Below are 13,725 nucleotides of genomic sequence, written 5' to 3'. Positions count from 1 at the left end.
AAACGTCCCTAATGACTTCAATAATCATCAGTCAAGGTTTAGAACCGCTAATTTAGAAAATGAAAGATACAACAGTCTAACTGGTCCTCCTGCTTTATTTAGAGTAGCTGTACAATGCTAGGCTTCAGACTCAGTAAAGGTACTGAAAGCTCTAATAACAAATAAGTCATGTAACTCACAGATTTTTTCCTCTGGACTCGAGTACTGCAGCATTATTTGGATCAATGACAAGAATAGTGTCTTCTTCAATTGGTCCAAGTCCCCTTTGCTGGTAAACAAACTTGCTGTCAAAAGAGCTGCGTGAAATACATGAGAATAGACAATAAACAGCGAGAAACAACTTGAGAAGTTCGGAATACTCATGGAAGATACTCAATAGAGATCACAAGAAGGTCTGAGATGTATTTGATCACTATCTGTCTCTTGGATTATAATGTAAACCATAGCCAGATAGGGTGGTCAGGGGAGCTACAACTCTGACTTTGCTAAGAAATATATTCTCAGACACCTCAGTCCCAAATCTTTGCTTTGGCAAGACTTCCCTAGAAGAGTTAAAAATCTGCATTAGGGCTTGCAGCACATTGATTGAGAAATACAAGTAACTATAACATCTTTTCAAAAAAATCTCTTCAAGTTTTGTACTTTTTTTTGGATAACTAGGCCTTGTGTTGATTAGGAAGTCATTATGCCACGACAGTCACAGCTTTTTATTTATTTATTTATTTAGACAGTCCTGGGGCTTGAACTCAGGGCTTAGTCACTGTCCCTGAGCTTCTTTTGCTCAAGACTAGCATTCTACCACTTGAGCCAAAGCACCATTTCTGGCCTTTTCTGTTTGTGTGGTGCTGAGGAATCAAACCCAGGACTTCATGCATGCTAGGCAAGCACTCGACCACTGAACTACATCCCCAGCTAATTGAGCCACATCTATTGCTCTTTTTACTTTAGTTATTTTTTTGATAGGTTCTCTCTCTCTGCCTGGGTCAATTGCAAACTTAGTGCATAATTGTTTATTTCTGGAACTTCCTTCTTATTTCTGGAATTTTCCTTTTAATACCTTTGGGCCCTGGTTACTGCCATTAACTGAGCCTATTGAATGTGAAACCACAAACCAGTAGGACTATAATATACGTGAAGGAGGCGAATGACAATAAACACTTATCTCAGCTGATATAAAAGAGAGGGGTAAACATGAAGAGACTAATTCAAATTTTCAAAAGTGAAGTACTGCATCAATACATAGTTGTGATAAATATACATTTACATACACATAGTGCTATCCCAACGAAATCAATGGATGACTAAAAAATATTTCTATGAAACAACTTCCTTTATAGCATCAGGTAAATCTGTGAAAGGATTATTACTAATGTGTACACACAACTATATACACAAAAGAATATGAACAACAATAAGTATCTGCTGAGAATTATCTGTAGTTTGGAAAGGTGAAAGACTGATCAAACCTGCCATACATCCATTAATTAGTTTGCTATTTATATGGAACTGATGAAGAGTCCCATATACTGAAGTATGTCTTCTGCCACAGTCACAAAATTAGCTGAGCTTCGTGCTTTTACAGCCTATGGGTATATTTTTCCTGAAAGATAACAATAAGTCCCTGAAGTAGTCCTTATTAATGATGCACTCAATTGAGCACAAAATATTGATTCCATTTTGTCAGCTAAAACTTAAGTAAAACTGTTTACATATGCTTTTATGGGCAGTTAAAACCACACAGCAATATCTACAAAAATACATAAATTTATGCAACAGTAGTACATCACTAGCAAAACAGAAAGGGAATATTCATTATTAATTGAAATGTGAAATTTTGCTAGATCACATCACTGTAAGAAAATACAGGATATGAAATCACGGGAGATGGGAAAGGGCATACGTGTAGTCATGCATTGTTGCTAGCATAAATGCCAAGGAATATAGTCTATATCTTAAACTATTTTCCATAAGAAGTTCTTTAAACAGTTTAACTATTCCGCTAGAAATCAAACATATTGAAATAAATTATCCATACCCTTTTTTTCCACCTTGGTTATTTCATTAGATAAGTGCAGTTTAGCTAATCTAGGACAGTGTGATCTCACGTAATAAGAAGAGGCCCCTGTATTCATTATTTCTAGTAAGGTTCGCCTTTTATAATTCTCATTGTTCTGATACACTTCAAAGCTTGGTAAATGTCTACCTAAATCATAAAATTATGTGCTCACTGACCATTGGAAGTTAGGAAACTGAATTGAGGTAATTGTAGATTCATATGCAGTTGTAAGAAGTGCCAGAGAGATTTTCATGTATATTCTACTTAGTTTCCCACATTGGTAGCACTTTGCAAAACTATATACAATATCATAGCTAGAACTCCAGCATGGATAAGATCGACTGCTTCATATTTAGATTTCTCTTTCCCTCTTTTATTCCTAACAGTTTATTAGCTTGATCAGAAAATAGATTAGTACATGACTTTTCTATTTCTTCCTTACCTAGGATCGAGTACTATGGAAAATTGCCCAGTCTTCCCAGTTTATACCACTAGCTGTCTATTCTGTCTGTCGTGCTGTGTGCTGAGACTCTTAACAGCTGACAGTGGTGGCAGTTCCCCAACCCCTGTGTATTCTCATAAACTGCTGCCTACACGATCTTAGTACACTTAAATCTATTTATAGCATTCTTCTTTGCCGAATCATGAACCATGATATATGTTTTCCCCAGGGCAGTAACTTCCCCACTGCGACAATTTGGGAAAATGATAAGTACCTTTCCCTGTATTATTATTCACTATCGGCCCTAAATCTCTGATCATATAATTGGGGGGGTGGATATTCTTATATAACTTATTGAAAAGGAGAAAGTAAAACAGTAACCAAGTCTCCCTCAGGGCAAACACTGAACTTCTGTAAACCATTTCTTATGGCTCTAGCTTACTTCTCCAGACACTGAGATATTTACGAAGATAAATTATTCACTGGCAGCTCTGAGTTACAGGGAAATGTTGGACTTGGCTTCCAAGCGAAAAGGTGTGATAAGGAAGAAAGATAAACAAGCAACACCCATAGTCCTGAGTAAATCTGGTCAAAAGAAAATGTAACTGGTGAAGGTACATGAGCAACATAGTTCACCAAAATGTAAAATAATACATATGTTGCTGTCATAACACAATTTTTGGTTTGGCTTCTATTCTTACATTCTAGAAATTTCAAGTTTCTAGTAATATAAGTAAGAAGTTGGAAGATCATCTATTTTTACTTTACTTTTTGGTGTGCTAATAGTAAACTGTGGAAACGCAAATGAAGATACTGAAAAAAAATAAGCAACAGAACTAACTAATCAGATTTTTTTTTTCTGGTTAGTAGTTGGGCTTGAACTAGGAGCCTGGGCACTGTCTCTGAGCTCTTTTTTGCTAAAGACTGCATTCTACCACTCTAAGCCAGTTTTCCAGTTTTCTAGTGACTAACTGGAGATGAGTCTCACGGACTTTCCTGCATGAGCTAGCTTTGAAGAGTAGCTAGGATCAGCTTCCTCAGTTTATCAAGATGTAGTTCCCAGTATCTTACTTACAATGCAACAACTAAAAATAGGGAAGTTTTACCTGTTTCATTGACTACCACAAATTAGATTTATGTCTTCTGTTTGTTAAAAGTATATTTTATGTTATTTTAAAGACTAACCATTTTCTTATAGTTTTATAATAATTATGCATTTTATCACTATATTGAACTAGGCAAGTTCCTGAATTTACTGAATCATTTCTGTAACTTCAACTCTACAAAATAAAGAGAAAAGGAGCAAAGGGTAAAAAGAACCAATGTAAAACAGCACAGAGGAAATAGAACATAATTAAGTAAAATCCAAATATAAAACTACCTACTTACACTCGCATCATTTAAATACATTAATTTAATTTAGTAACATAAATAACATAAGAAAAAAGGATAATTCATACGGAAGAATATAAGCTCAAAGGAATTAACCACAGCTCAATAGGCCTGACCACTTCATTTAAAGTCCATGTGACACTCTTTAACAGATGTCTGTATGTTTAAACTGGCAGGATCAAGGGACATGCAATCACTCAATTGATTGGTTGTCTGGTACTAATCTTTTCATGTGGGATGGCTGCAGTTTCCTGGAACAAATAGCTGGTTTCTGGAGTTACACGGGGCACATAATAAAATAAATAGACTTATTTTCTCAAATGAGAAAATTGCACATACATGCACATGGAACCTACCAATAACAAAAGAGCATATAAATGCTTTTGTAATTCACTGAAAAGTAATCCTTGAATAGTTCACAAATGGATGTCTGATTAGGGAATGGATACACCGTTGCTATAGTGAACTGCTTATTTAGTGTTGGAAAGCAGCTACCCCACATTATAGGCTGCAGAGAGGTCTTTATTTCAACCACATTTAACTTTATACAGGATATAATAACACCCTGCACATTTCACACAGCGCCTGGAGCTCTGATGATTTTTGCTTCTCTGAAAAAGAACTCAGATGAAAAGACAGAAGTGTAGCCTATGGGGCAGAATCCATCAGTTCTTTATTTTAACAGTTTGAATTCCCCATTAATGATTTTGCACATTAGCAGCTAATCAAACAATTTAGATAAGGCTGAGAAGAAATGCTCCACTATATACACACACACACACACACACACACACACACACACACACACACACACTCACACACAGACTAGGGAGAAAATAAAATTCTGTGCAATCAATCAAAATTAAGGGACTACAAAATAAATAATAGCAACGTGGAAAAAAATAAGTAAAACATAATGTTGTTGAAATTACATAAATGATCGAGTTGGAGAAAGAGCTATAGGGTTTTTCATATGTGAAAATAAAAGAAACTATATCTTCAATACTAGTAAGGCAAAGTCATATAAAAGTGAGGCATTCTAGATGGAATAAAATTTAAATATTATGTTAAAACACTTGGCAAAGTCATATAAAAGTGAGGCATTCTAGATGGAATAAAATTTAAATATTATGTTAAAACACTTAACTTCTGGGCATATACACATAAAAAAAATGAAAAGTAAGACCCTGTAATGAAGAAAAGAGGAGGGTATTTATAGATAGAAGCATCATTCCTTAAGTGCCGCAAAAGACTGTACTTGGAGTCACCAAACAGAAATGAAGAGAACGAAGAATCTGGCACCTGGTTGGTATTCTGTTCAGCCAATACGGCATTTGGTACAAGTCACTTAATGAAGTGTATGAAGTTACTCCACAGTACGAAGTAGTTATTAAAGCTTTGACTTTTTAAACAAAGAAACTGATAACTAGGAATTTCAAAAGTCATGATGTAGACCTCAAAGCTAGAAAGCAGTAAACAAGACTAAAATTCAGGTCTCTTATCTTAAAAAGAAAAGAAAATATCTCCCAAGATTGACTTAACTGGAATGGAAATCTTCCAGATTAAAATTCTCTCCGTCTCTGTCTCTCTGTCTATCTATCTATCTATCTATCTATCTATCTATCTATCTATCTATCTATCTATCTCCCTATATATAATCTATCTATGTATAGATAGATGTCTCTCTCTATAGAGAATATATGTAAATTATATGTGTATTTATATACAAATGCATGTACATATACATATATATTATATAGTACATACTATGTAAAGAAAAGAAATGGTCAATGAAATAAGCCACAAGAAATAAAGAAGTGCCATAAAACAGGGAGCAAATAAATGGCTTTAGTGGCATTTATCTGGCAGTCTGGGAGACATAGAATATGGAAGCATTCTTTTTACAGAACTATTTTCTCTTCGATGTAAAGATACTGAAAGCCATTTAGTCACTTTGACTTCTATTCTCTAGGCTTTGTTGAATGGCAACTCCTTTAAACAACTACTTAAAGATGAGAAAAACATTCCCCCCAAAATGATGTTTGTAATTTAAACAATGCTAAGTCTAATGATGTGGAAAAAACTAGAATAGTATTGAATTCAATACGGTTTTAAAGACTGAGTAAGTTTGTGGCAAAAATTACAGAAAACTTTCAGGAAATGTTATTTGAAGAAATTTCAATCACAAGCAACACAATAATGGAAATATCAGAAACAAAATGGGGGAAGAGAAGAGGTGTAGCACTGGACTAGTAACAGGGATGCCTTGGGTTTGCTCCTCAGAATCACAGAAAAGAGAAAAAGAAAAGGAAATGCAACCATTTGTACTAAGAGATATCTATAATACACATATCTAGTTAGATATAACATATCTTATCTGCTTCTCAGCCAAACACATTCATTTCTTAAGAAACCAAAGTGCCAAAGGTTCGAGTCAGTTCAAGTAACTTGGGAGTAGAGTCTATGGGTTTCTTTAAAAAAAGAGAGCTTGACTTCATCTTTCCCTATTTGGATCTCCTTTATATTTGCATCCTGCCTGATTGCTCTGGCTAGGAATTCTAATACTATATTGAAGAAGAGTGGAGAGGGCGGACATCCTTGTCTGTTTCCTGATTTTAGAGGAAATGGCTTTAACATTTTTGCCATTAAGTAGTGTTAGCTGTAGGTTTGTCACATACAGCCTTTATCCTATTGAGGAAATTTTGGATAAAAATAAGGTTAGCATGAAGACTGGTTACAGTGTGGTAAATATTTAGTCTATAGAAGATATGTCTTCACAATATGACTTTTGGCACGGGAAAATGGAAACAAATCCACTCTCCATTGTTATCATGAGGGTACACTTCAATCTGAATTGAACAATGAGAAACTTCATAGCTTCTGGAGGAGACTCGTGATTGGAAAGGATGTCATTATTCAGGGGATTCCTTAACACTGCAAATGTGTTGGAAAAATTTTGAAGACATTGTAGGAAATATGCATGCATGGGGAAACTGGAGATATTGAGTAGACATTTGTTTTTGTGGGCTCTCACTGTATAGACTAGTGTCCTGTATTGTATGAATGTGACTTCAGCTTTTCTTTGGTTGACTCATTGTTCAGAGCTCCTCGTTCAGGCCATAACTAAGGCCAAGGAGTTAAGCCAGATCAAACAGTGCTTCCAAAACACAACTAAAGGATTTTGTATTTATCTGTCAGTGAACCAGACTAGCTTCTCTGTGTGATTAGTGTAATGAGAGTCTGACGTGGCACGGTAGAACGAAGCACACTTGATCTATCTCTACTTGGAAATGGAACCAACTGGACAAAAAAAGAATCAAGAAAGAGTTGCTCCTGGTGATGTTGTTCAGACTGCCATATCCTCTGAAGTTTTCCTTCCTGCAAACTAATCATTTTCTTCTTTGAGCTAGTTTTTATTGACTTTTCTCCCATTTTGGTAACTGAAAGATCAGAAACAATACAACTTCCAAGATTCCCTTCCCACTTCATGGGAAACGATAGTATAAAGGAGACATCATTATACACCTAAAAAGGAGAGGCAGGGTCCGTAGTTAGTTACGTGAGTGCATGATCTGAATCCAGCATGGGACAGGCTAATCTTAGCAGAGATACATGAAAGAGAGGGCAAGACGCAAGCCTTTGATCGGGGTGGTGGTTTTAGGACTGAGACCTGGTAGCAGCTGTTCCAGAGCTCGGAGCTACTCAGACCTGCTGGGAGGCATTTAAAGATTAAAGAGCTCCAGTTGCCAAGCTGCCCTAACATCAGGGCAGACAAGAAGCTCTTTAAAGTTTCATTACTCCCTGCTGGCAATAGGAATTTCCCATTTGGGCTAGAAGAAGAAGTTTCTTAAAGTAGTCATATTGAAGTAAGAACTATAGAGGAGTTAACGGAAATCAAATAAAGAAGGAAGGGATAATCATTTTTCCAGGATGTTAAATGGCTTCACTATTTTCCCTAATATTTAGGTTGCCACACGCATTTCTCATGGTTGGTAGAAGGGGGCCAGGTGAGCCGTGCTACTGGCCAGGAATGAAGAGTAAAAGCACTTACAACGACATTTGGTGCTGTGGCATCTAAGAAGCGCTGGGTGTTGAATATGAATTAGAGTGTATTATTAACTCCAAATGCTATCTGATAGATAAAAAATTCATCTTCTGAGAATGTGAGATATACAGTGCTTAGACTTTTTTTTTTAGCACAAACTCATACTTCATAGAACTTAGAATGTTGTGAACCCAAGAAATAAGATAGGAAAGATTATGAGGAGAATGAGTACAATGAATTCAGGATTTCACTACCCTACTCACAGAACATAGCAAAAAGGATTTGCATCCATTCGCTCTCATTATCACAGCATAAATTCTATAAGAAAGTGTTTTTTCTTTCAAAAAAAACCCCTCGTTTTTAATTTTTAATTTTTATCTTTGTTGTGTCAGTGCTAGGGCTTGCTCTTAGGCTCTGGGTGCTGTCTCTGAGCTTTTATGCTCAAAGCTACTGCTCTATCTATCATTTGAGCCCCACCTTTGGCTTTTGGGTGACTAATTAGATATAAGACTCTCATGGACTTTCTTGTCCTGGTTGGTTTCAAACCACAATCCTCAGATCTCAGCCTTCTGAGTAGCTACGATTACAGGTGTGAATCACTGATTCCTGGCTCGATCCTTGGATTTTTAATGGAGAAAACTAAGTACTGTAATTCACACAACGTGACACATATACTTCTATGTATTCATCCATCATCTTTATAGTACTATTCATGACTATTTTAAGAACAGAACGAAACCTAAATATTGGTTTGAAAAAAACTCCACTAAGAAAACAATACTACAGTAGGGCTGGGGATATGGCCTAGTGGCAAGAGTGCTCACCTCGTATACAGGAGGTCCTAGGTTCAATTCCCCAGCACCACATATACAGAAAATGGCCAGAAGTGGCGCTGTGGCTCAAGTGGCAGAGTGCTAGCCTTGAGAAAAAAAAAAAAAAAAGCCAGGGACAGTGCTCAGGCCCTGAGTCCAAAGCCCAGGAATGGCCAAAAAAAACAAAAAACAATACTACAGAATAATCTACTTCCAATGTTTTTCATGAACAAAAAGTAGAGTGTGGCTGGAAGCAGAGATTTGAGTGCTAGAAAAGCTTCCTTAAAGCCACATAGTGTAAAGACAGTTGGAGGCCAATAGACAATGCCAGAGAAGGAGTGAAAAACAAATACTCTTACATCTGAAAGGAAAAGAACAAAGATCTGAGTAAAATCAGCAGATAGCTCTGAAGTCTTGTATTTGCAGTAGCACATTTTGCCTAAGCCTGGACGGTGGCAAACATACAAGGGCCATCAGAAGCAAATCTACGTCTATATGACAGTGGTCATCTAGACACAGGAGAGAACAGTTCTTCAAGAGGACTGTGAAATTAACCACAGAAAATGCTGTTGCTATATGGCTCTTGTTTCATAGTTCTGTGTCATCTCCTACCCCAAGCTGGTCTTTACAGATAGTCTTTTTCTATCAAACTATTCCAGCTTCTGTTGTTTACTTGGAATGGATATCATATTAGAACAGGAACTTGGACTTAATCCAATTTAGCTTTTTGCCAGCTGGAAGAGTATCAATGGGAGAAAATGATGCTGCAATTTTCTTGGGGGGAGGGGGGAAATGTAGCTAGAAATTCATGCATAAAATGTAGCAATATTCATTAAAATGAGGAATATGTTACAATGAATAGTAATATTTCGCTTTTAAAAACACTTGTTAAGATACCATTAGACAATGAATAACAACAAAGATGATGTAATAGAGTTTTCGAAATGAAAATACTGAGTTTAATTGTTTCCTTTGAACATAGAAGTTTTTTCTTTTTGTGATGAAAATCTATGACAAGTAAAATGGACAATTAAGCAGTAACAAAGCTATCAATCTATTTTGAGATGCAGATTGAATTCCCTGTTTAATTGCACAAAGACAACTACATATACATTTGATCCAGTGAGCTCCGTGTAATTTTAACCAACATCTCTGACAATGGAGGAAAAAGATTTGAACTAAAACATGTAGATCCTTGATTTCCTAAATGAGAGCCTCGAGTAAGCCCTGTAGGAAAAGAAGCTTTGTCTGACAAGACACTAAAGATTTACTTTCAAATGTACTGTGATAATAAAAGAAATAATAAGGGGATAGTCATTTTTCAAGTTAATTAAGATAACTTGCTAAATTATAGAGCAAGTTAAAAAGCATACATTCATGTGAGTGTGTTTGCAAACTTATTAAAGGCAGTGTTGTTAAGTGGTTAAGTGGGCCAATTCTTTGTGGGCCTGGTTTTGCCACTTACTTGTATGATATTGAACAAAACATTAAGATTTTCATCCATCAAATGAAGTAAGATATGAATGACAATGGGAATAACAACACCTACGATGAGGTGGCTTTGTGGACCTTTGGGGTCCATAGCAAACACTTAACAAACGCAACATTTTTAGTTAAAATCTCCCCAGAAAGGTCATAAAAAGAACAAATTTGAATAATAAAATTAATATTTATTACAATGTGAATGCTAAGCTGTCCGTTCTAGTCACATGGCATCCAAACAGCTCTAATCACAATGTCTAGGAGTGAGCTGAAGACAGGGAGAGCCCGCGGACTTGGATTCATCTGGCCAGAACAAGAAGATAAGGAATTGCTTTATTATCGTCAACAAGTAACCTTTCAGAGTGGATTACTTATCATGATTATTTTCTCCCAAGTACTGGTTGAGCTATTCTTAATATTTTTCCCTTTATGAAGGGAAAATAATTTTAAGGAAGAGTAAGAAAAATGGTAAGCATGCAGAATTGCAGATGATTACATGTTTCTTTCCATAAACTAATAGGTAAGATCATTTTGTTTAAAAATGGAGAATATATACTCTCCGCTGATATCAGAGCCATACATTAAAGTAACAGATAGGATTTTCTTCTAGAAATTGGGTCCACAAAAATATTTACTGGTGTATACTTGAGGCAGGGCCCAACTATATAGCACAGGGTAGTCTTTAGCTCCCTTTGTAGCCCAGATTGGCCTCAGAGTCATGATCCATTCACTTTAGTCTTCCAACTGATAGAATTACAGGTATGCAATATTATGTCTAGATTAAAACTAGCTCAATAGGTAGGTATATATGACTGTATAAGATGATGCTTAGTGAAATGAACTCCAAGATATAGAAACAAGAGGTTTTTCTTTGTTGTTGTCCATTTTTAATGGCTGTATGAAGTTATTTCTTTAGTTGTTTGCCCCCTTTGTTTTATCCCTTGTTGTTACTGTATTTGATTTTGGTACCATATGTCTTGTATTTACGTTTATTTGACTTGGGGAAGGGAAGGGGGACAACAAAATGGTGAAACAAGGACAAAGGGTGAACCAATGCAACAGCGACACTCATAAGACACTATGTTGGAAATGAACTTTACACCATGGGAGGAGGGATGGGAAGAGAGGGGAAGTGGGAGAAAAACGAGAGAAGGGGTAACAACATTTGACAAGAAATGTACTCATTACCATATATATATATATAACTGTAACTCCTCAGTATATCACCTTGACAATAAAATTAAATGAAAAAACCTCATCTAATCATAATTCTAGAAAGAAGACTGAGATTAATGGAAAGAAATAGCCAGAGCTATATTACTGGCTAGTAATGTCACGTAAAGAAAACCTCCTAGTTTTTACGGATCTCTGGGTGGAAATCCCAATACTTCCTGTTGGGAAAAAAAAAAAACCCAAACCACAACAGACACAAAAGTTTTCTCATTATTATCGTTAGTCAACAAAAAGTGATGGTTACGTTTTCATTCTAACTTCAACCTTGAAAAATACAAAAGATTACTTACTTTCTATCCCATACATGGCCACCTCTGTGGAAAATCACCAGGTTATTCTTAGCATCGACAGCCACCCCAGAAACCTGGCCTGGTAACAAGTACACGCCAGGCCAATCCAGAGCCTCCTCAACATGGAAATCTAAAAGATAAACCCATACATTCAGTGTAAAACAAAAGCTAGGCTAAACACATAATGACTCACAATGGGTATAACAACTCATGCAGTTAACATCACTGGATGCAGAGACACTTGTAACGAATCAAGCCAGGCTCTAATCAATACACAGCAGGCTCATGCCAAGAGTAGCTTCTTGTACTATAAAATAGAATGACGGTGACCTTGTCTTGAGACTATTTGCTTTCTATTCCTGTCAAGCCAGCTAATTCTAAATCACGAAAGAGACAATTTCCAACTGCCATCTTTTTGTCAAGATTTTTACTTTTAATTCATATCTTAGGAAATGATAGCATTATAGGTAGAATTTTTAAAAATTTAAATGTTGTATATAAGTAGCAAGAATGGGAAATGATTCAACATTCTACGTGTATCTCTCCTACCTATCTACCTATCATCTATCCAGTTCTCCTGAGTAAATTCTGAATATTCACTATATAACAGTCCTCACTGTACAAAATGCAAGGTACTCAAAGATATCTAACGTGATTTTTGATCTTGATATAAAGGTATAATATTGATATAACAAAACCAGGACAGGGATATAGTAAGATTAAAATGGGAAAACACAGGAACCAAATACTTCTGACAGGACACAGGAGAAGAACACAGAAGTGTGCTCAATTGTTTCTTGAGGATTCAGCTGAGATAGGGGAAGTGAAAGTCTTTTCTAAAGGTCAGAGCAGTAAACTCAGTGTTTAATGGTAAATTGAAAAATTAAGTATAAATTGTACAAAAATGCCATAGTCTGAAGGGAAACAAAGGTAAATAAGATCTTTAACTGCAGAATGTGTTTCAAGGTACTGAGAAATCTAGAGATAAATCCTGCATATGTCAAATGGAAGTCAGAAGCATAAGGAACAGGGTGAGCCATGGAACGCAGATGGGAAGATGTATTGTATATTACAGAAAAGAGTTTGGATTTAATAACTAGAGTGTAGTTTTTAGCTGTGGAGTCTTGAACTATATGATGATTAATTTTAAGGCATATTGCAAGTACTTTATGAGAGCAGTAAGGCACAGAGTTAGTGAATAATTTAATTTTGAAATATATTGGGCACATGAGGACGTTATTTCCACTCGTGTGTATTGTGATATGCCTTCCTGGGTTAAGGAGAAGAGGGATTAGATTACAGCTGGCATGCCTGATTTTGCAAATAACCCTGGGCATAGGAGTGAGCGTGAACAGGGCTCTCAGATGAATAGCATCCATCATCTATCATGTTTGCTTGTCAAAATAGGAGAAAAGGTTGCAGGTTGTTGCTACAGGCAATTGTGAGCCACTGAAGGTTTTAAAGCACGGGTGACATGATTAGAATTATGTTTTTGAAACTTAGCTTTAGTAATAGAGTATAAGAATTATGATTAGAGATGTCTAGTAGAACAAGAGATGAATAAATCATTCCCCAAAGAAAATGTTTAAAGTTGCTTGAATATCATGCAATACTTGATTCTCCTCTTGCTTATTGCTTGTCCATTGGGTGCCATCATTCTATACTTACTCACCCATGTCTCAAACATCTGGATAGACTCCAAGTGAATCTCGAAGTAGGTATGATAAAGTGGGTATTTAAATTCTTTCTTAAGATTCTCAGAGCCCAGAACCATTAGAATTAGACAGAACTCCTCAAGGGCAGAGATAACATAACATTGTTTTGTCACCAAATCTTACACAGGACTTGGGCACTGTATGGCCAACTAGGTCCATTAAGTCCCTTTATTCTATTCTCTCCTTATTTATGTTGTACATTAGCACTCACTCACCTTTATAATCTCATAATTCATGTGCACCAACTCTTTTTACACC

At 36.1% G+C, this 13,725-nt stretch overlaps 1 protein-coding gene across 8 annotated transcripts in view; it reads right to left on the bottom strand.

Annotated features, from left to right (window-relative positions):
* Pam (peptidylglycine alpha-amidating monooxygenase) overlaps positions 1-13,725 on the bottom strand; it is a 155,367-nt gene that overhangs the window by 23,780 nt on the left and 117,862 nt on the right. For all 8 annotated transcript variants that reach the window (XM_048331140.1, XM_048331141.1, XM_048331142.1 and 5 more), the window contains 2 exons: positions 11,753-11,882; positions 180-296 (listed from right to left, as the gene is read on the bottom strand). In XM_048331140.1, coding sequence (XP_048187097.1) covers positions 180-296; positions 11,753-11,882 — 247 coding nt within the window. The remainder of the gene's footprint in view (positions 1-179; positions 297-11,752; positions 11,883-13,725) is intronic.

The sequence above is a fragment of the Perognathus longimembris genome, chromosome 22 (genome assembly GCF_023159225.1).
Source record: "Perognathus longimembris pacificus isolate PPM17 chromosome 22, ASM2315922v1, whole genome shotgun sequence".
NCBI classification, from domain to species: domain Eukaryota; kingdom Metazoa; phylum Chordata; class Mammalia; order Rodentia; family Heteromyidae; genus Perognathus; species Perognathus longimembris.
This window is presented reverse-complemented; position numbering and strand designations above follow the sequence as displayed.